General features: G+C 53.1%; 1 protein-coding gene across 1 annotated transcript in view; it reads left to right on the plus strand.

Annotated features, from left to right (window-relative positions):
- The first annotated feature begins 885 nt into the window (after window positions 1-885).
- The window catches only part of DUOX1 (dual oxidase 1), a 31,148-nt gene continuing 9,990 nt past the window's right edge, over window positions 886-22,043 (plus strand). The window contains exons 1-25 of the mRNA XM_070378517.1: window positions 886-987; window positions 3,064-3,147; window positions 3,343-3,507; window positions 4,245-4,432; window positions 4,588-4,789; window positions 4,894-5,060; window positions 5,423-5,483; window positions 5,606-5,702; window positions 7,324-7,414; window positions 8,387-8,489; window positions 8,751-8,923; window positions 10,491-10,666; window positions 10,877-10,995; window positions 11,813-11,950; window positions 12,620-12,733; window positions 13,463-13,662; window positions 14,318-14,503; window positions 16,720-16,945; window positions 17,216-17,309; window positions 17,574-17,749; window positions 19,758-19,827; window positions 20,033-20,164; window positions 20,693-20,871; window positions 21,105-21,335; window positions 21,873-21,972. Coding sequence (XP_070234618.1) covers window positions 930-987; window positions 3,064-3,147; window positions 3,343-3,507; window positions 4,245-4,432; window positions 4,588-4,789; window positions 4,894-5,060; window positions 5,423-5,483; window positions 5,606-5,702; window positions 7,324-7,414; window positions 8,387-8,489; window positions 8,751-8,923; window positions 10,491-10,666; window positions 10,877-10,995; window positions 11,813-11,950; window positions 12,620-12,733; window positions 13,463-13,662; window positions 14,318-14,503; window positions 16,720-16,945; window positions 17,216-17,309; window positions 17,574-17,749; window positions 19,758-19,827; window positions 20,033-20,164; window positions 20,693-20,871; window positions 21,105-21,335; window positions 21,873-21,972 — 3,530 coding nt within the window. The 5' untranslated portion in view covers window positions 886-929. The remainder of the gene's footprint in view (window positions 988-3,063; window positions 3,148-3,342; window positions 3,508-4,244; window positions 4,433-4,587; window positions 4,790-4,893; window positions 5,061-5,422; window positions 5,484-5,605; window positions 5,703-7,323; window positions 7,415-8,386; window positions 8,490-8,750; window positions 8,924-10,490; window positions 10,667-10,876; window positions 10,996-11,812; window positions 11,951-12,619; window positions 12,734-13,462; window positions 13,663-14,317; window positions 14,504-16,719; window positions 16,946-17,215; window positions 17,310-17,573; window positions 17,750-19,757; window positions 19,828-20,032; window positions 20,165-20,692; window positions 20,872-21,104; window positions 21,336-21,872; window positions 21,973-22,043) is intronic.

The following is a 22,043-nucleotide window of genomic DNA, read 5'->3' on the forward strand; positions in this document are numbered from 1 at the left end:
TTTAGGAGGTCTTCACTAGCCTTGCACTTCTCAAGGGACTCAGTAGCCTGAGTCCCCTGCTGCCTCAGTTTCCCCATCATTCCCGGGTGATGTGCTGGCCTGAGAGAGAGAGAGAGAGCAGCACCAAACACACGAGCACCTGGGGCTACATCCCTTCTGAGTCTGCTAAGAGAAGCCAAGCTCCAGCCTACCCTCTCTATATCATATCTACATAACACTTGTCAATTTTCTTGCCTTGAATTCTACTTCATTCTCACATTTGATTTTAGTAACCAGGCTAGGAGGTAGACAGTTTAGGCTTGTATATTCTCATAGCCAGAAGAGGAAACCAAGGTCCAGAGCAGATAAGTGACCTGCCTAAGATCACACTACTGGACTGGCCACTGCACAGCATCCTGGCCTCTACCCAGTGTTCTGGCCGACAAGCAAGACTGTGTCCAGGGAACACATATTGTGGAAAGACGAGTCAAAGCAAGTTTTCCCAGGACTTCCCAGGTGGTCCAGTGGTTAAGACTCTGCACTTTCACTGCAAGGGACATCAGTTCAATCCCTGGTCAGGAAGCTAGAATTCTGAGAGCTGCATGGCATGGACAAAAAAAAAAAAAAAAGGCAAGGTTTCCAATTAATTTTAGAAAGTAAAGTTCAGGAAGGCAGAGGTTTCTGTCTGCTGTATCACTTAATCTCCAGTGCCTAGGTCAGTGCCCACCATGTAGTGGGTGCTTTTCACATGTTCATTGAATGAATAAAAGATTCTTGGAAGAGAGTGAGTCCCCTGGCCTTGGCCCACGCCCATGCCTTGATTTCCAGGGGCTTCCAGAGACCCTGATTCTCCTGAACTGCTGGAGCTTATTTTCTCCATCTCTTGTCTTTTTTTCTAGGGTTTCTGTTTTAGGGTGTTCTAACACCTGAGCCTTATTAACATTTTCATCATGAGCTTCCACTTTGCTCTGGTATGGACACTCCTGGTTGGACCATGGATGCCCATGGGTGAGTATAGACTAGAGAAGCGTGGCTAGGAGCAGAGGAACCCAGGATTCTCCAGGATCCTCCAAGGACAGAAGCTGTGTCATTTTCAAGCTGTGTCACTTTGTATCCCTAGTCCCTAGCTAACACAGCACCCTGCACATGGTGAGTGCTCATTTCAAGCCTCTTGATTAGATGAATGGTAATGAAATGAAAAATTTCCCCAAATACACAGAACTAGAGAGCCTTCAATTGTGTCAGTACTTCCTATTGTATTCCTTACAATCTGGGGGCCCTTTCTCTCTCCTCTATCTTCTCTTGTTTTTCATAAAGTCACCTCATAGAGGAAATGACTGATTAGACACACAAAACAAAAAAGAATCTTGGATTCAGATTGGACCCAAAGCTGAGGCGAAGTCACCAGTGTCTTAAAACAATATGATAAAAACAAAACCCATTAAGATCTGGGAGTTCCTTGGTGGCCTAGTGGTTAGGATTCCTGGCTTTCACTGCCATGGCCTGGATTCAGTCCCTGGTCAGGAAACTGAGATCCTGCAAGTTTTGGTGTGCAGCCAAAAAAAAAAAAGACACCAGCCCAATAACTTCCATAAGAGTTTCATCTTGTTACTTCAGCTTTGGACTGCCGCTTACTAGAATCTGAGGCCATTCTCTGTAGTCTGGGTCTCTGCAGAGAAAAGTGGCCTTAAGGTGCCACAAATCCGGTGTAAAAGATCAAGTCCCTGATCATCAGGGGTAGGAGACGCAAGAAGAGAAAGCAGAGAAAGTCTGTGGAATGATGGGTCTTGGCTGGAGGCCATAGGATGGTGAGACAGCCCCTGCAGCTTCTGCCTTGCCAAAGCTGCTCACAGTCCCATTCTTCCCAGTCCTCTCCTTCCCTGGGCCTTGCATTTTCCATTTTTTCCTCCAGCTCTTGCCTCTTATTCCCAGAGGCATTCTCCCTCATGCCCTACCCAAGAGGTGGCCTCCTTGTTCTGCCATTGGCTCATCATATTTTAGAAATCACATGTGTATGGCCGCCCTAATTCCTGCTCCAAGTCCTGGATCCTTAGTTGAATTCTTTGCTCAAACATCACAGCCTGAGTCATCTTCCGTCTCAGATCCCCTGCTGAGTTTATGGGTATAAGTGTGCTGATGTGCAAGCTCTAAGGTCTTGGGGCAGAAAGATAGCTCTGAGATCCTGTCCTTGGTCTGAGTGGAACGACAGTCTCTCTGGCTGATGAGAGTCCTTTTCTTTGCTCTCTTCTCTGAGGTGAGCAGAGAGGGAGCCTAAGCCCTGTAACCTCCTAGTCTAAAGAAAGGAATCTGGCTGGTCATCTGATCTACTGACCAGAAGCATCCTTGCTCCACATCTACACTCTTCCTTCTGCCCGCATTGCCTGAGTTCTTCCCTCAACAGCTGAGTGCTTCCTCCTAGATCCTAGTTTTTGGAGAATAAAATAGAATCAGTAGGAGGAATTATGTGGGGAACATAATGCCCCAGAAGAGGAGGCAACAAGGTTATCCACACGACCAGTCAGTCCCTGATCCCACCCAAGAAACTGGGAAAAAGACCTGAGTAGCAACAGGCCCCAAAGCCTCAGCCCCATGGCTCATACCCTTGCTCTGAGCTCTGCTCAACGGGACAGGGCCAAGCCCCTCTCCATTCTGCCCCTGTCCACAGGTGAGTCAGAATGACGTTCTTCCCTGGGTGGAAGAGTGGCTGACTCTTGCACTGTGTGATGTTTTAGGGCTGGGAAGAGTTTCTGTCCCCAGGGAGCTGAGGTGTGAGGGCAGTAGAAGATTCCTGCCTCCCTTGCCCCATCGCCACCCTCCTCTTCCTCTCTGAGGCCATTTATCAGTAGATACCAGTTACACAACTTTAGTGCTCCCTGCCATATTTTCCCACTGAACAGCTTAAAGATTGGGCTTGAATTTGGACATCACTTTCCCCTGGGTGATCTCCCTCTGTACCCTTCCTTCTGCACTGTGCTGGGTGTCCACTTTCTGCTGCTCCAAGTGCCAGGCCCCCTGGACCCATACCCAGCCTGTCCTCTCGTGCACTGACTTGCTCAGCTGACCCTTCCCTCTGTTCTCACACAGGATCTCAGAACTCCATTTCATGGGAGGTACAGCGATTTGATGGGTGGTACAACAACCTCATGGAGCACAGATGGGGCAGCAAAGGTAGGTGAGAGCCAAGTGGAGACCAGAGCTGCAGGGTCAGGATAGTAGTCATCACTAAGGGGCAAGGGCTGGCTGGTACCCAGAAAAGCTCCTTCATTCCTAAGATTTTAGAATCTGTGGTTTGGAGAGGAGCCTGGGAGAAGGGCCCAGGAGCCCCCTGAGAATTCATCCTTATGTCTCCCTCTCCTCCACTAGGCTCTCGGCTACAGCGTCTGGTCCCAGCCAGCTATGCAGATGGCGTGTACCAGCCCCTGGGAGAGCCTCACCTGCCCAACCCCCGGGCCCTGAGCAACACTGCCATGAGGGGCCCTGCAGGGCTGGCCTCGCTGCAAAACCGCACAGTGCTGGGGGTCTTCTTCGGTGAGGGCCTCAACCTCTGGGGAAGGGAGGTCTGCGGGGTCAGCTGGACACCTCTGTGTCATTAGGGAGTGACAGAGAGAAGTGACGGAGGGTCTGAGAGAGGGGTGTGAGAGATGAAAGAGGAGTCAATGGGGTGGTGGGGTAGGCGTGGGAGCAGGGGGAGAAGAGAGAGGCATAAATCTGCACCACCTTAAGCTGTTGATGGGAGTGGGAAGAGAGGACCATGGGCATAATCCTGAAGGGCTCATGGTGGGACTCTGTTCTCACTCTGCCCCTGTGGCTCCTAGGACAGCTTCAGGGCAGGGTGCTGATTCTGGTACGAAGGCTGAGGATGGGGGTGCTAGGTGGACCTGACCCCACTGACGGGGTTGTTGGCTCTGAGCAGGAACGCTCAGCTCCTGTCGGGCATCCCTGGGGCCCATACTTGCTTTCCAGTGTGCAGCATCCCACTGAGGCTGGCAGGCCCTCTGGGCAGGCTGCTTCCAGCTGCATGTCACAGCCAGTGCTGCCAGCCCTGCTGCCTAGGCACACTCAACGGGCACCTCCCAGCTACCAAGGAGAAGCCCAAACTTGACAATGAAAACAGTTTGGACAAAGGGTTGGTAAGGGGTGGGGAGGTCAAGGCTTAGACTTGCCCGTAATGGCTTCTGAGTGTTTTAAAGCTTGAAGGGAAGGTCTACATACACGGCTCAGGGGCCCTCTGCTGGCCCTACCAAGCCCTCCCCAATTGCTGGCAGGCTACCACGTGCTATCGGACCTCGTCAGCGTGGAAAAGTCTGGCTGCCCAGCCGAGTTCCTTAACATCCACATCCCGCCCGGAGACCCCGTGTTCGACCGCGACCAGAGCGGGGACGTGGTCCTGCCCTTCCAGAGGAGTCGCTGGGACCCCGAGACCGGACAGAGCCCCAGCAACCCCCGGGACCTGGTGAGCGCGGCAGGCGGGGGTGGAGGGCTGGCGGGACCCGAGGCAGCCGCGGAGAGGATCCCATCCCGCCGCACCCACGACAGCCGCGGGCCCTCACCCCTCCCGGACCCGCCTGGCCGCCCGACCCCCGGCTCAGCCTCCCGCCGTCCCCGCAGACCAACGAGGTGACCGGCTGGCTGGACGGCAGCGCCATCTATGGCTCCTCGCACTCCTGGAGCGACGAGCTGCGGAGCTTCTCCGGGGGGCAGCTGGCGTCGGGGCCCGACCCCGCCTTCCCGCGGGCCGCGCAGGCCCCGCTGCTCATGTGGACGCCGCCAGATCCCACCACTGGCCGCCGCGGGCCGCGGGGGCTATACGGTGAGGCGGCGGGGGCCGGGCGGGGCGCGGTCGAGGGACGGCGAGGGGTGCCCCGCGGTCCAGCCCGCGCTCATCTCCTCCCTGCTTTCCCGCGGCGCGTGCAGCCTTCGGGGCCGAGCGAGGGAACCGCGAGCCCTTCCTGCAGGCTCTGGGTCTGCTGTGGTTCCGCTATCACAACCTGTGGGCGCAGAAGCTGGCCCGGCGGTACCCGCTCTGGGGGGACGAGGAGCTGTTCCAGCACGCGCGCAAGAGGGTCATCGCCACCTACCAGGTGGGTCCCCCACGGCCTGGTCCCCGGGAGACTCCAGAGCCCTCCCCTGGACGACCCCGCCAGAAACCACCCTCCCCTGCCCAGAGAGCTGCCATCTAGGAAAAGCCCCTGAGGGTGATAAGCAGGCAAAGCGCTCCTCACGCAGGAGGTTTTCTGATTATTATTTCGCAGCCCGCTCCCCACCCACCTGCCCTGGTTGCTTGTGGGGAACAGGAACCTCCGCACCTCTCCTGTCTGAGAGTGTCTCCTGCGACTGTCCCTGCCTGGTCCTCGTCTCCCTCCTAAGCCTTCCTTGAGCTCAGATCCCTCGTGGCCTGGCTGCTCCAGCGCTGGCCTCCCCTTTCCCCTCTCTTGACCCTCAGAACATCGCCATGTATGAGTGGCTGCCCAGCTTCCTGCGGAAAATGCCCCCTGAATATGCAGGTGAGGGGATGGGGAGGGAGGAAGGGAGAGCTTGCTGGAACTTTTTTTGGTGGGGGCGGGGGGAAGTTGGGTGATTTAAGGGCTAAATCTTACCAATCCTATTTCCTCTTCGCTCCGGCCAGGATACCGCCCTTTCCTGGACCCCAGCATCTCCCCGGAGTTCCTGGCTGCCTCTGAGCAGTTCTTCTCCACCATGGTGCCCCCTGGCGTCTACATGAGGTGAGAGAGGGGCTCAGGTGTTTGTGTGTGGAGGGGTGGGGGTACATATTAAGAAAAATCTGCCCTCAGGACAGGCTTACCAATCTGAAGTATGCCCATTCCCCAGAGAACAGTGACTAGGGAAGGAAAGAAGGACAACAATTGTTTTAAAAAACACATTACTGTGTGTGTGTTTAATATTTATTTATTTGTTTGGCCGAGCCAGGTCTTAATTGCGGCAGGTGGGATCTTCAGTCTTCATTGCGGCATACAGGATATTTTAGTTGCAGCACGTGGGATCTAGTTCCCAGACCAGAGCTCAAACCCGAGCCGCCTGCATTATGAGCGCAGAGTCTTAGCCACTGGACCACCAGGGAAGTCCCCTTCAGCGGTTTTTAAGCACCTTAATGTCCACTTTTTTTGCCACCGGTGTAGATATTAATCCCCCCAATTAAAGACCAGTTAATTGAGGTTCAGAGGGTGAATCACAAAGCCCCCAGGTCTGCACCTCAGGTGTTGACACTACATGGGGACATTTTTAGCTATAAGAACAGAACATGGGGCTTATAAGCCTTTGGAGGGCATTACAATAAAAACGTGTGAGGCTGAAGGAAAGTGTTGGCTCCAAAATAATGAGAGGGAAACTTTAAAAACATATATATTAAGTTAAAAGTATATAAAACAAAGCATGGCAGTCTATTTTTTTTCCCAGCTGCATTATAATTGAAAACATTCATGGATTAGATTTTTTTACTCTAGAACAATTTCTGGATATGGCTGATGATGGCTAAGAAATTGTAGTACTTGAGTTATCCATAGACAAGTAATTTCAAAAAAATGATTAATAATCCCTTTTATATGTTTTAATTTACATACATAAATATACATATATATATAAAGAATGTTGCCCACCATCCAGTTCCACAAGGAACCACTTGTGGAATTAACCACTGCAGCTATCTTCCAACAATATACCCTGAAAAAGAATTTGGGACAAAAAAAAAGGATAAGGCACTCTGTGCTTTGGAAAAACAGACTCCTTAGATAGCTAGAAATATCTCAGAAAAAAAATTTTTAATGAACCCATATTCTTTTATCTCCCAACACATAGAAAAACACAAAAACCATTAACCAAGGTACTGATCCTCATGACTAGCAGTAACCTTCTACAGAGACGAGTGTTTGCACCCATTCTCTAGCCAAAATCGTATATATACACTAGCTTCTCTCCCAACCTTTTTGGAGCAGTCCTCTCAGAGCTACTCAGAGACTGTTTCCTGGACTATAGTCCTCAGTAAGTTCCCTGAATAAAACTGGAACTCACAACTCTTATGTTGTTCATTTTTTTTCTGTTGACAGTTTATCTATAACTGTATCTATATCCATATCCATATTTTTATCTGTCAAGAGAGAGTGAGAGGGAATGAAACATGGCAAAATATGGGATACAGTTTTAGAAATTTGGTCTAATGTGGAGAGAGGGAACTTCCAAAAATCAGATTGTTCAGGACCTGACCACACACCACCTTAGGGAATCAATGACCTGGGTCCTTGGCTCTAGCTTTGGAGACCAGAGCTGATGCCTGCCTGACATTAGGACTTCATAGCCTCAGTCACCACTAACCTGCTTCTTTCATTTCAGAAATGCCAGCTGCCACTTCCAGGGGGTCATCAATAGGAACTCAAGTGTCTCCAGAGCTCTCCGGGTCTGCAACAGCTACTGGAGCCGAGAGGTCAGGATTGAGGTTGTGTGTGTGTGTCTGAGGGTGTGTGGTAAAGGTGGGCAGTGGACTGAGGCAGCCAGCTGGGATGGGCTGGGGTGGAGGAGGCAGCCCAGGGCACCTCAGCCTTCTCCCTACCAATGTCTGAGATGATCAGGTAGCTGTGCACATCAAACGTCAGTCCTCCTCCCCACCTCAGGGCAGTGTGAGGCACGGGGGTGGGGGCTGTGCAGATGCGGTCTACATGTATCACTTCTTCCTAGGTTTTCCTTCCCCTCTGTAGGCACTGGAGTACCCCAGCCATCCCTTCCCCCAAGGAAACTTCCCGGTTAGACACACCTGGGCAGCGTGTGAATGTGTATGCGTGAGGAGGGCAAGGTGGAGGGAGGAATTCTGAGAGATTAGCAGGAATCATCTGTCCAGGCCACTAGGGGTAAGGAGCATTAACCATTCGTTTAAAGCAACATCAGATACTCCATGTAGTATGTTCATAGAGGGTAGGTAAGAGGAAAGAGGGGAGAGGAAAGCAGAGTCATAGATCGGGGCTGAAAGAGACGTCAGTGTCCTGCTAATACCTTTGTATTATTTTACTTATTTTATTTTATTAATAAGGCCCTTTTATTAAGGGCAGGACACTGAGTTCAGAGAGGTCCTGTCACACAACTGGCTGCTAACAGAGCAAGGGTCAAGATGTAGACCTAGTGCCTTTGGCAACTGTACCATCAAGTTTCCTAAGACAGAAGTAAAGTTTTAGGTCCCTTGTGCTTGTGGAGACCTGTGTCCTAGCAGCATGCGCTCTGGATGGATGGGGACATTGTTCATCCTGAGTAGGGGATCAAGCTGTAGAGGAGGAATGACTCTCCAGTTTGGGAGCAAACAGCAGGACTGGGTGGGCCCAGGACCCAAAGTGTGGGGTTGAGGGAGCCTGACTGCCCAACATCTGGCCCCTTTAGCCACACCTCTCCCCTCTCCCCACCCCTAAAGCACCCCAACCTACAAAGAGCTGAAGATGTGGATGCGCTACTGCTGGGCATGGCCTCCCAGATCGCTGAGCGAGAGGACCATGTGGTGGTGGAGGACGTGCGAGGTGAGGCTGAGGCTGTCCCTGTAGGCTATGCAGCCCTGGCCCCTGGGAAAAAGTTCAGTGGGAGCTCCAGAACCAGGCAGGGAGGCATGCTGGGTTGGGGGGACGGGGTGTGGGAAACCTGCACTCTCTCATTGCTGACAGAGCTTCTGACCTGCAGACCACAGCTCCCTCTGTGTGGGTATGGCTGGGGTCCCAGGGCTGGTGGGAACCTGGACATGAGGTCCAGGAGCTCCCTCAGACTCTTTGGTATCTCATCCCCAGATTTCTGGCCTGGGCCACTGAAGTTTTCCCGCACAGACCACCTGGCCAGTTGCCTGCTCAGGGGCCGAGATCTGGGCCTGCCCTCTTACACCAAGGCCAGGGCAACCTTGGGCCTGCCTCCAGTTACCAGATGGCAGGACATCAACCCAGCCCTCTCCCGGAGTGATGGCACTGTGAGGAGGGGTTGGGCCCCTGCTGGTGGGGCCAGGTGGGGGGAGGTCCAGGGCACGCTGGGTTGAGACACGGAAGACAGACAGCAAGATACAGGCTCCAGAGACAAGCATCTGGTGAGAGGGGCAGAGCTCACCCAGGTCGCTTTTCCCAGGATCACACACCAGGATGGAAGTTACCATACCAGCAGGATCAGTTTTAGACTCTGTGATTGTGCAGATCCAGCAAATGTTTAGAGAGCATCTGTTGCACTTGATAGGGTTCATCTCATTTACTCTTCCCAACAACTCCCTGAATGAGCTTAGCAGGTCCTTAATTCAGAAACAAACTGTACTTTCATATGCCAATATTCAAGCTGCTTTTGGAGAGTCAGCTGTCACACTCTGAGCTATGACCTGGGCAAATGGCGTGGCCTGCCAGCCAGCAGACCAGTTCTGGCTGCCTTACCTTTTGGGCACAGCATTGCTTCTACAGTTGTACTCGGTCACCTCAGTTGTGTCTGACTCTTTGCAACCCCATGGACCGTAGCCAGTCAGGCTCCTCTGTCCATGCGGTTTTTCCAACAAGAATACTGGAGTGGGTTTCCATATCTCTTCCAGGGGATCTTCCTGATCCAGAGATTGAATCCTCATCTCCTGCCTCTCCTGCATTGAAAGTGGATTCTTTACCTCTGAGCCACTGGGGAAGCTAGCAGTAAATAATTATTCTATTGTTTTTGCCCTCACTATTTTATAAAATTATTGGAAAGTGGAGAATTGAAAGGTTATAAAGAAGTGATATGTCCATAAGGCTTGAAACCTTTATAAAATCAACCTGTAGATAGGAATCACCAGCTATGCCAAAGGCAGCAAATCCTTAACTTCAGTTGGGCCTCATTGGAATTAAGCTGGTCCAGTGCTCAGATGGTAAAGAATTTGTCTGCAATGCAGGATACCTGGCTTCAATCCTGGGGTTGGGAAGGACCCCCCACCCCCACCCCAGAAGACAGCATGGCAACCCACTCTAGTATTCTTGCCTGGAGAATCCCATGGACAGAGAAGCCTGGCGGGCTACAGTCCATGGGGTCTCAAAGGGTCAGACCCGACTGAGAGACTAAGCACAGCATAGCACACAGTGCTTATTTACATTGTGGAGAAAAGAACTACAGTAAAAGTCAGGTGGACAACACTGTTCATATACTGTCTCTAAAAGGCAATGGATATGAAGGGATTCGATTTTCCAAACTTTTTTTTTAACCTGTAAAGATTAGAAGCTTTTTCTGACTCATCATTCAACCATTCAACTTTCGTGCTGATTTTGACCCTTCAACTGTCATACCTTTTCAAGAACAAGTCACCTAGGGGACTGCCTGCCTGTTTTAACTTGATAAAATAAGCAGCTGAGTCTGTGAGAGAATTCTCATAAATGAGTCAACTTATAGAAAGCATTCAGAGCAGTGCCCAGGGCATAATGAGTGACTTATTGTCATTGTCACTTTTTTATGATGATCCCTGGGGCTGATCTCTGGGAGCCAGCTCTTGGCTAGAGGGCAGGTACTCGATCCTTGCACCTCTCCCTTCTTGGCTCCAGGTGCTGGAGGCCACAGCGGCCCTGTACAACCAGGACCTGTCCCGGCTGGAGTTACTCCCCGGGGGGCTCCTGGAGAGCCACGGGGACCCTGGACCCCTCTTCAGCACCATCATCCTTGATCAGTTTGTGCGACTGCGGGATGGTGACCGCTACTGGTTTGAGAACAGCAAGAATGGGTAAGGCCTGCCTGGCTCCCACCTCAGACTCTACCTCAGCCTGGGTCCCAGACCCTTTGCCCGTGAATGGCCCCCATGGGCCCTTGACTCCCAGCTGACCCACCACTCCCACCCCAACATTCTGTTGTCTTTTCCTTCATCTGGGTTCCTGGGCCTAGGGGCCTGCCTCTCTCACCCATCTCAACAGCTCACTACCTCTCTCACTCCCAGGCTGTTCTCTGAAAGAGAGATTGCAGAGATCAGAAACACTTCCCTACGGGATGTCCTAGTAGCTGTCACCAAGGTGGACTCTGGTGCCCTGCAGCCCAGTGTCTTCTTCTGGCATGCTGGTGAGTGGCCTGGGGCGCTTGGTGGGGTTTGGGATCTAGTGCCTCAGCTCTCCTGAGCTGGGGGCTTGCTTCAGGGTGGCTGGGTAGTAGACTCCATGTGGGGAGTGACCCTGATTCTGCCCCTGAAGACTTGGGTTCTGGGGCCCCAGGTGGCCACATACAGCCATGTAGGGTCCCTTCTGCAAAACCCCAGCAGGTACCCAAGCGAGGGTAGTACTGAGATGCAGAAAGACCCGGTGAGGAGGCCAGGTCTCCTCACATTTGGCCAGGATGGTTATAGCATAGTGGGGGCCAAGCTATCCTTTGTTGTTGTTGCATTGCTAAGTTGTGTCAGACTCTTTGCAACCCCATGGAGACTGCAGCACACCAGGCTCCTCTGTCCTTCATTACCTGCTGGAGTTTGTGCAAATTCATGTCCATTCAGTCAGTGATGCCATCCAAGCAACTCATCCTCTGCCACCCCTTTCTCCTTTTGCCTTCAATCTTTCCCAGCATCAGGGTCTTTTCCAATGAGTTGGCTCTTCGCATCAGGTGGCCAAGGATATCCTAATCCCACTGCAGTGATGAGGAAAGGGCTCTATGTGTGTGTGTGTGTGTATTATGTGCGTGTGGGGGAGAGACAGGTTGAGGTTCATTTTTTTATCCCACATGTTACCCAAGTAGGCAGATGCCACATTCTTGGTACAATGGCAGGGGTAAGAAGCCCCCTCTCCTCTGCTCCCCAGAACTCTTTCTGCCACCCTACCTTCCTCAGTGATCCTGTCCCAGAGCTTGTGGCCCAGCACGCCCAGGCCTGTACATTCCTCTGTCTCCCCAGGAGACCCCTGCCCACAGCCAGGACAGCTCAGCACCGAAGGCCTGCCAGCCTGTGCTCCCCCCATCATGCGGGACTATTTTGAAGGCAGTGGATTTGGCTTCGGGGTCACCATCGGGACTTTGTGCTGCTTCCCTTTGGGTAAAAGTGATGGGCAGGGTGGGGCTGGGTGAGAGGTATCAGCTGGGGGTGGGGTCAGCTGCATCTATGACAACCAACCAATACAGAGTACTGTTCCTCCGAGGAGATGAAAACATCAGAGCAGGTGGGACGTGAGAAGTATTAAAGCTACACATAAGTCAGTCCAGGGGGAATTGTCTTCCTGGTCTTCTGGGGTCCCTCGCAGGGCCCAGATTGGTTCAGGAGCCATGGGCAACCCACAATCCACAGCAATTTACAGGAGCCTAGGCGTGGAAAACTGTCAGAAGCAAATGCCTGCTTAAGAAGTAGGGCTGGGATGTAGCTGCTGGGGCAACGGCTTGGGTAGTCTTTGACTAAGTGTGTGGATCGATCAGCAGCCTGGTAGAGTGGGTCCAGTCTCTGGCACAAGGACCAATTTCTAGCTGGGAAGGGACCCGAGTGGTAGAAGCAGGCAAGCGTAGGCAGGCACCTTAGATGCTCCACAAAGCTTCCTGTGGGATGCAGAGCACCTCCCTCCCAGGGCACTTCATAATTTGAGACAACTGAATGGGTAACCTAGGAGGTGAGGACAGCAGGGGTTCTTCCCAAGGAAAGAAACCTGTGAAGGAAGCCACTGATCTCCCCAGACCTCTACCTTCCCCTGAGCATCCTACTGCCTCTGCTTCTCAGTGAGCCTGCTCAGTGCCTGGATCGTTGCCCAGCTCCGGAGGAGAAATTTAAAGAGGCTCCAGGGCCAAGACCGCCAGAGCATCATGTGTGAGAAGCTCATGGGGGGCATAAAAGGTAGGCCTTGGGCTGGCCAGGGTCGGGGAGGGGAGATCATGATTCCAGGCTACAGCCCCTGAATCCCTCAGCAGCCTAGGGCAAAGGTCAGGCCGGGTCAGGCGGGAAGAGTCACTGGGGCATTAGGAGGAGTTGGATCAGGAGTCCTCCATCCTCCTTAGCTCCTCCTGATGGTCCCCCAAAAACAGAATGTGATAGACTCACAGGGAGGAGTCACAGGACCCTGCCTACATTTCACAGGCTCATTGTGACTCACAAATTCCCAAAAACTGCTGCTTTGCAGTGTCTCACACTGGAATTTCAGGCAACAAGGAAGTCATTAAAGAAGGTCTAGAGTCACATTCACTGAGGATTGGGATCTTGGTTCCACCCCTATGGGCTATTGGACTTCAGACAAATTTTAATCTATCTAAACCTATTTTTTTCTCATCTGTAACATGATAATAACAATAGCACTAACCTCATAGATTTGTGAAGATTAAATAAAGTAGTTCACGTAAAGCACTCGGTACAGTGTTGGACACATATTCAACACTCGGGACATGGTAGTTATGCTGCTCATGGACTAGAGGCGCGACTGTCGGCAGGGGATGACCGCCAGTACCCAGGACAGGACGTGGAGCTCAGAGGCCTTGAACTAACTCCAGCCCTGAGCCGGCCCTCCTCCCCGATGCGGTGGTGGGGCACGGGGAGGAAGCCCCCAGCTGACCCAGCCTCATCTCTCTCCAGCAGTGGAATGGCAGGGCTGCAAGGAGCCCTGCCGGCCTGTGCTGGTGCACCTGCAGCCCGGGCAGATCCACATGGTGGATGGCAGGCTCTCCGTGCTCCGCACCGTCCAGCTGCGGCCCCCACAGCAGGTCAACCTCATCCTGTCCAGCAACCACGGACGCCGCGCCCTGCTGCTCAAGATCCCCAAGGAGTATGACCTGGTATGGCCCAGCCGGCCCCTGGCTCTTTGTCCGCAGCCACAGCCATGGGGGCAGCCAGGTGGAGGGGAGGGGCCCTGGGCCAGGCAGGGTTTCTGGCTCCTAGTCCCTGGGTGGGGTGCTAGATGGTGAGATAAACTGGAATGTGTCTGTGCTGCTCTGAGTCTGCTGGATGCCACAGTCTCAACTGTCCCTTTTGCTCCTACAGACTCAGTCTGCCCCCTTCCTTTCTATGAATGCCGTGGCAGGCCCTAGCTGAGTGTCCTTAGAGGAAGCTGGGCCCTTTTTCCTGTCCCCAGCTGCAGGATCTGGTGAATTAGAGATTTGGAGGGGAGCTCAGTCAGGCGCTGGTCTTTGGCTCTGACTCTGTTGAGCTCCTGGGCCTCTCCATCCTCTGTCCTTCCCGCCTTCCCCTCCCTTCTCCAGTATGGAGTAGAGAGGAAGAATAGCTTTGCACACGTGCCTTTGTGTGCTACCTCTGCACCTACAAGCAAGCCACCTAACTCCATGGAGCCCAGGAGTAACAATATCTCTTTGGCCAGAGTGCTTTTTCCAGTGCCCCCTGCGCACCACCCCCCAAAAAAAACAAGATTCACGTAAACCTTCTGGCCTTACAAGGCCTTGACACATGGTTGCTCTCCCGATGGCTCCTCCAAAGGTGCTGCTATTTGACCTGGAGGAAGAACGGCAAGTGATGGTGGAGAGCCTGCGGGGCGCTCTGAAGGAGAGCGGGCTGAACTTCCAGGAGTGGGAGCTGCGAGAGCAGGAGTTGATGAGGGCGGCAGTGACACGCGAGCAGCGGAGCCACCTCCTGGAGACCTTTTTCAGGCACCTTTTCTCCCAGGTGTGTATGTGGGGTCGGTTCTGTCCATGTGGGCCTGCCTGTAGTGGTATACCTGTGTGAGGCCAGGGGGTGACACCAGGGAAGATTATAAGCCCCGAGTTCCTAGTTAACAATCAACTCTGCTGTGATTTGGGCCAAGTTACCTGACCTTGCTGTAAGGAGATGTTCCTGCCCCCTTCCCAAGCCTACCCTCGTCTGTAAGATTCCAGGGAGGCAATGCCCAGGAAGGCGGTTATCTGAATGTGTCATTTCTTATTTCACTGCTCACAGCTAACCACTTTGCTGCCCTCATGCAGCTCATCCTGCCCCAATGGCTGCAGGAACTTAGGGTGAGATGAGCAGTATGGGGGCCCTTGGCCACGTGTACTTGGGGGAGCACAGCTGTCAGAGGCCTCGATGGGACATTAGTGTTCACCTTGCAGATTTTTGAGTCTATTGGGAGGATGTGGGTAAACAAGATAGGAAGAGAATTGCAAGGACTTGAGTCCCTATCTGGTACAGAAATGCAGGCAGCCTGGAAGCAGAATAGTGGAGAGGAGAAGCTTGGGAGATGAAGGATAAATACAGCCCCCACTGGTGGAGTTTATCATCCCACCAGGAAGATGGTGTGAGCATAGGAAGAAAGATAACTGGGAAGAATGACAGCTACAAAAGAGATCCAGGAAGTAAGTGGTCTAGGAGTTCAGAAAAGGTAATAAGGCTTCAGGCCGATGTAAGGTAGTCTTGGTGGAGGTGAGATTTGGCAAGTACTCAAAAAAAGTTGGAAAAATTTTATCTCAGAAGAAAGCAGCATGAAGGGCTGAGCAGAGATGCTTAGTAGAGGGGAAGAAAATGAATGTTTGAGGTGAAGGAGCAGGGCTGGCTGACTGGGGAAAGGATTTATGAAGGAAGGCACTATTTAATGGTCATTCATTACATGCCAGGCACATGGCATGTCATTCACTCCTCCAACAAGCTGAACCTGAGTGTGCAGGAGAGTGGAGGGACCCCCACTGGGGTGACTCATTGCCAGGACCTGGGCACCTCCTCTCAGCTTAGGACCCAAAGTGCTCTGGGAACTCCCTGTGCTGGGAACTGTCAAGGGTGTGTTACTGTATTCTGCGGGTAGCTGCCAACCCTTTCTATCTGCTCAGTGCTTTCAAAACATTTTCCACACAACCTCTCATTGATTCTAACAATAACCCTGTGATATAAGAAAGACAGGTGAGGAAATGAATGCCAGACAGCTGAATGGACCTACCTGAGGTCATGCAGTGTGAGTGGGTGGCAGAGTTGGGACATGAACCCTGATCTCTTGCCTCTAGCCCCAGGCTCTTTCTACCACAGCACCTTGCTTGAAGCAATGAGGTTTAGCTCATAAAATCACAGCCGGCCCTGGACCTGGAGGCCCCCAGTTGACAGGCAGGGAGGACAGGTGCAGTAGCCTGCTGCCCTCACCGTCTGTCTTTATGATCACGCAGCCCCAGGGAGGGTGGGCTGAAGATGACCTGCCATGAGAATTCCCCTTGCCCCAGCCCAACGTGTTCTCAGCCCAGCTGAGGATGTTCTCAGTCAAAACTCCTTTGGAGATAAGAGACACCTGCTAAAGCTAGTACGGACAAAGGGTCAGTGACTCTGAGGACAGAGTGGTGTCTCAGGAAGTCCAAAGGGAAGACTGATCTGGTCTGAAAGGGACCAGGAAAGGGAAAGCTGTCATCAAACAAGGCCACTTTTGTCTCAGGCTGCCTCCATTTTCTCCATGCCCCTGCTTCCTTTTATTTATTTATTTGGCTGTGCTAGGTCTTAGTTGTGGCACGCTAGAACTTTTCCTGTGGCATGTGGGATCTAACTCCCTGACCAGGGATCGAACCCAGGCCTCCTGCACAGAGTCTTAGTTACTGGACCACCAGGGAAGTCAACCCCGCCCCCCACTTCCTCCTGTCTCTGTCTCTGAGCACATGAAGGAGCAGTGTGGTTGTTTTCTTACACTCAGGTCAAGACTGTCCTGGGACCTCCCAGTCTCAATTTCAGACCTTCTGCTTGGGTCAAGTGTGCATCCCTGGTCCAATCAGCTAATACAGAGACCCAGGGACCACCCACAGGGCTGATGGGCTAGTGCTTAGCGGTGGGGCTGCTGAGCAGTCACCTTAAAAGGTGGCACCAAAAGCCTGCACTGGCCTTCAAGTCAAGGAAGCCTTGTCTTTTTCTCTCCCTCCTCTGCTGCTGCCCAAGTACAGGTGCTGGACATCGACCAGGCAGATGCAGGGGCCCTGCCCCTGGACTCATCGCAGAAGGTGCAGGAGGCCCTGACGTGTGAGCTGAGCCGGGCTGAGTTTGCCGAGTCCCTGGGCCTCAAGCCCCAGGACATGTTTGTGCAGTCCATGTTTTCTCTGGCCGACAAAGACGGCAATGGCTACCTGTCCTTCCGGGAGTTCCTCGATATCCTGGTGGTCTTCATGAAAGGTGAGGGAGGAGGGAGTGATTACCTAGACAGGAGGAGATGAGAAGAGCTGGAGACTGAGGCTGGGGTGCAGCTGACTTGTTAAGACACGGGAAGTACTGGGGCCAGGTCTCCAGTCGTGGCAGACACCTGGGAATGCCCGGGTAGGGGTCAGGAAGCAGAGCAAACCCTAGCTGCGTCCAGCAGTGGGTCGATCCAGTGTGAGGCTCCTCCTGGCCAGCCTGGGGTGTAGGCAGTGGGCCGAGGCTCTCACAGGGTCCTTCTTCTCCCAGGCTCCCCCGAGGAGAAGTCTCGCCTTATGTTCCGCATGTATGACTTTGATGGGAATGGCCTCATTTCCAAGGATGAGTTCATCAGAATGCTGAGGTTGGTGCTGCAGGAGAGCTGGGAGAGTGGGCCAGGGAAGGAACTGTGGGGGAGAGAGGGGGGCCGTGAAGGAGAGAGCAGGAGGTAAACAGCAGATATAGAGTCCATATAGCCAGAGACTGCTGTAACTCGGAGAGGGCTTGGGATTTAGTCAGTCAGGGCCCTTCCATGTTGGCTCAGCTCTGAAGGTCTGTTGGGATGGCTTTGCATCTAAGCTGCAGGCTGCTTGTTGGGGCCTGATGGCTTTCCTCCCCCCGGCCCCAGGTCCTTCATTGAGATCTCCAACAACTGCCTGACCAAGACCCAGCTGGCTGAGGTGGTGGAGTCCATGTTCCGGGAGTCAGGCTTCCAGGACAAGCAGGAGCTGACGTGGGAGGACTTCCACTTCATGCTGCGGGACCACGACAGCGAGCTCCGCTTCACGCAGCTCTGTGTCAAAGGTGGGGCAGCCGGCTGGGCACAGCTGACTCAGTTAGTAGGCACAGCAGTCACCTGCCTAGGGTCCACATGCTTTGAGGTGCCATTGAAATGTTTATGTTTCTTTTACAGTCAGAAGAATTAATATAATACTGTTGATAAATATGTAATGTATCCAGCTTGGGTTATATTCTTCTTTATACGAACATAATTATTAAAATATAATTTTTTAATACAGAAAGGCAGTAGTGCCCATGGCCCAGAAAAGTCATTGTGCAGCCCTGCTGGTGGGGTGGGCAGGGTCAGGATAGGGTTGGGGATGGCAGCTGGAATTCTGCTTTCCTGTCAAAGGCCCCAGTGCCTGGTGCCTACGTCATGAGGGAAAACGTGTTTCCTCGTATCTGGCTATACCCATCTCAGCTGGGGGTCTGATGGTGGCAGTGGGCTGTTCTGGTTTTGTTTCCCACCTTACCCCTCGGAGGAGTGCTTGTTAAATGTTTGCTGAGTATATGGAGTCCCATTCTATTTTTTTCCCTCCCCCTGACTACCTGCCCCACCTATGTCTGACTCAGGTGATTAGGGGCTAGAGTCAGGGTGAGGAGGGGCCAGGTAGCAGGCAGAGGGACTGCCTGTGGCCTCCTCTGGGCTGTTACAGAGTCTTCACAGCCTGGAATTCTCACTGGAACATGTTGAGACCAAACCCAGTCCCTTCCAGTATTATGAGAATTTGGGGGGCTGAGCAGCCCAGATGGGGTGAGGGGTGAATTGTATAAGACACAGCTGGGCCTCTGGTCAGGGCTTCTGGTCCCCAGGGTGAGAGGGGGGTTGGTAGAGCACAGACCCAGCACTCCTGATTCTGCAATTTCCCACCTTTACCAGACAGGCCCCTGGGCCTGAGGGGAAAGCAGGGACAGATGCCAGGAAGTGAGCCTAGACGAGTCCTGGGGACATCCAGGCCCTGGTGTGGGTGGGAGGACCAGGCTTGAGGATTAAGTTGAGCGTTAGCATTGAGTACTGTTCTGCTTGGTTTTTAATTGTTGTTGTGCTTTGCTGTTTCCTCTGTATTTCACTTGGAAACATCATGAACCTGCAGGAAAGGTGTAAGAATGGTACAAGGAGCATCCCTTTGCCCTTCACCTACATTGGCCATTTGTTACCATTTTCCCACATCTGTTGTTTGCTGAACCGTATGAGAGGACAGACATCTATACTTTATTTTTAAACGCTCATTTCATTAAATTCAGTTTAGTCACTTTGGCCTCTGGGCTATAGACCAGGGTAATCTTCAAGACTGGTTTTGCATTCGAAAGTGACCTGGATGTTCCCAGACCTCCTGTGAGAACCTGGATTTGCAGCTCAGTCCTGCCCTGCCCCTTAGCTCTGGCGGCTTCTGGGAGGGTTCCTCCCAACCCCTAACATTTTATTACGAGCACTTTCAAACACAGAAAAGGGGAAAGAATTTTATAGTCATCTCCCATACATGTACTACCTAGAGTCTACACTTAACTCCTGGGAGTTTTTAAGCCAGAGGATCCTTAGCAGGGTTTTGTGGCTGAGTAGTCTTAGCAGGTGGGAGAAGGAAATGGCGACCCACTCCAGTGTTCTTGCCTGGAGAATCCCAGGGATGGGGGAGCCTGGTGGGCTGCTGTCGATGGGGTCGCACAGAGTCGGACATGACTGAAGCGACTTAGCAGCAGCAGCAGCAGCAGCAGCAGTCTTATCAGGCAGATTATGTACAGTTCCTGAACCCTAGCCCACAAGCCTGATACCAGTCTCAGGTGTAGGACTGAAACTGAACACATACTCAGGGGAGCCTGCCTGGCCACCTTGGTTTCAAACCCTCTCCCTAACCCCTCATGGCTGAGTCTAGCTACCACTGGGATCACAGACTGAGGCTGGCTCACCCAGAGGCAGTGTACTGGCCAGGGACCCTCTACAGTGTCCGGACATGGGGTGAGCGGTGTGCATTTGAGATAGGTCCTCCTGGGCCCTGGACCCTGAGCTTCTAGCTAGCCCGGCTCTGCATTGCAGGGGTGGAGGTACCTGAAGTCATCAAGGACCTCTGCCGGCGAGCCTCCTACATCAGCCAGGAGAAGCTCTGGTAAGCCCTCATCTGGAGATGTTGGAGGGAGAGGGTCAGGGTGCTTTTTATTTCTCCACAATGTCTGGGATCAGGACCTTCACTAGCCCAAGTAGTGCTTTCATGCAAATTAGAAAAGGGCAGAGAAAGCCCTCTGGGAGGGGCAGCAGAGAATCTGGTGGCTCAGATGGCCAAGGTCCCATCCTAATCTGCATTCCTGTCCTAGTCCCTCTCCCAGAGTGAGTGCTCGCCGTCCCCGAAAGGACGCTGACATCGAGGTGGAGCTGACACCACGGAGACTGCAGTACCCCAACGACACAGACCCTCCCCAGGAGATTCGCCGGAGGTTTGGCAAGAAGTATGCTTGCTCCTTCCCTTTAGCCCAAGCAGTTCACCCATCCCTTTGGCACGCACACATTGATTATTTAACGCCAGGCACTGTGCTGGCACTGGGGGTATGGGCAAGATGAACAGTCCTTGCCCAAGAATGTCACAGTCTGCTGAAATAGTCTGGTACAGTGATAGTTACAGTGTCCCACTGATGAATGCTGTAATGGTGGTAAGAACAGGAGGCTTCAGAGCTCAAGGAAGTGGTCACCTATGCCTGGGAGGTAGGGAAGGCTTCCTGGAGGAAGAGCCTCCAGTAAAGGATGAGAATGGAGCTGGTGGGAATTGAGAGCTAACGGACTGGAAGAAGAGTGACCAAGTGACCATTTGCAAGGGCGTCCCCTCACTGACAGCCCGCTTAAGGAGGGTGGTCTTAAGGAGCCTTTGAGGTCTACACCCTACTGTCTTAAATAACCTGATGCTCCTTTCTCCTCTCTGGAGAACGGGTACATATTAGCATCGGGTCCCTAGCGGAGAACCAAGACTTCCTGTCTTCCAGGGTGACATCGTTCCAGCCCCTGCTGTTCACCGAGGCTCACCGAGAGAAGTTTCAACGCAGCCGTCGTCACCAGACGGTGCAGCAGTTCAAGCGCTTCGTTGAGAACTACCGGCGCCACATCGGCTGCTTGGCGGTGTTTTACGCGATTGCGGGGGGTCTCTTCCTGGAGAGAGCCTACTGTGAGTGACAGCCGTGGAGGGACGGGGCTTACAATAAGCCACAGCCCTGGGAGTGCGGCCTAAGCGAGGGACGGACAGCCCCGGGGCGGGGCGGCAATGAGTGACAGCCCTGGGGGCGGGGCCTCAGGGGAGCGAGGTGCCGGCTGGACTAGAGCTTGCGGGAGGCTTGTGGGCCGCAGTGGTGGCCGGGGGCCGGGGCCTGCGCTGAGCTCACCGGCCAGGGCCCTCTGCAGACTACGCCTTTGCGGCTCACCACAAGGGCATCACGGACACCACCCGCGTGGGCATCATCCTGTCTCGCGGCACGGCGGCCAGCATCTCCTTTATGTTCTCCTACATCCTGCTCACCATGTGCCGTAACCTCATCACCTTCCTGCGAGAGACCTTCCTCAACCGCTACGTGCCCTTCGACGCCGCCGTGGACTTCCATCGCCTCATTGCCTCTACTGCCATCGTCCTCACAGGCAGGGCCTGGGAGTCTCAGGGATCCTCTCCATCTCCTTCGCCCCTTGCAGGCTCCCCTTCCTCTGAGAGCCCCCCTGTTCTCCACCCGCGTGTAATGTGAGCGTTAGTCTTAGATGTCCTTCTCGTAGGATGACGGTGGTGTGAAGTAAGCCCAGGAGTCCCTCACTGCCCCAGGCTGTAAAGTCCACCTCACCACTTCCCACTGACAAGTTACTCACACCCCAAAATGAGTGCACATAATAGTGTGTGATCTCCCCCAACTTTTATGTTTTAAAACATAATTCTGCGAGAGAAACCAAAGGAATGAATTTCTAATAGTATAATTTCAGACCTCTGGGGTTGTTTTCATGGATAATGTGTATGTGAGGCAGGAGAGGAACAGGAGGCTGATTAGAAAACAGAAGTCTAGATCCCCAGGGTCCTTCTTCAGGCCCCCAACTCTGGCTGGCTGGAGTCCTCCTGCTGGGGTTGAATGCTTTGAGCACCCCCAGTGGGCTGGCCCCAGGCTCATCCCTACCCTGTCTGGTCTTCCTCAGTCTTACACAGTGCAGGCCACGTGGTGAACGTGTACCTCTTCTCCATCAGCCCGCTCAGCGTCCTCTCCTGCCTCTTTCCTGGCCTCTTCCATGACAATGGGTGAGAGAGAGAGAGAGAGAGAGAGTGAGAGAGTGAGAGTGTGTGTGTGTGTGTGGCCTGGCCTGGGGGTG

This window comes from Bos mutus, chromosome 10 (assembly GCF_027580195.1).
Source record: "Bos mutus isolate GX-2022 chromosome 10, NWIPB_WYAK_1.1, whole genome shotgun sequence".
Classification (NCBI taxonomy): Eukaryota; Metazoa; Chordata; class Mammalia; order Artiodactyla; family Bovidae; genus Bos; species Bos mutus.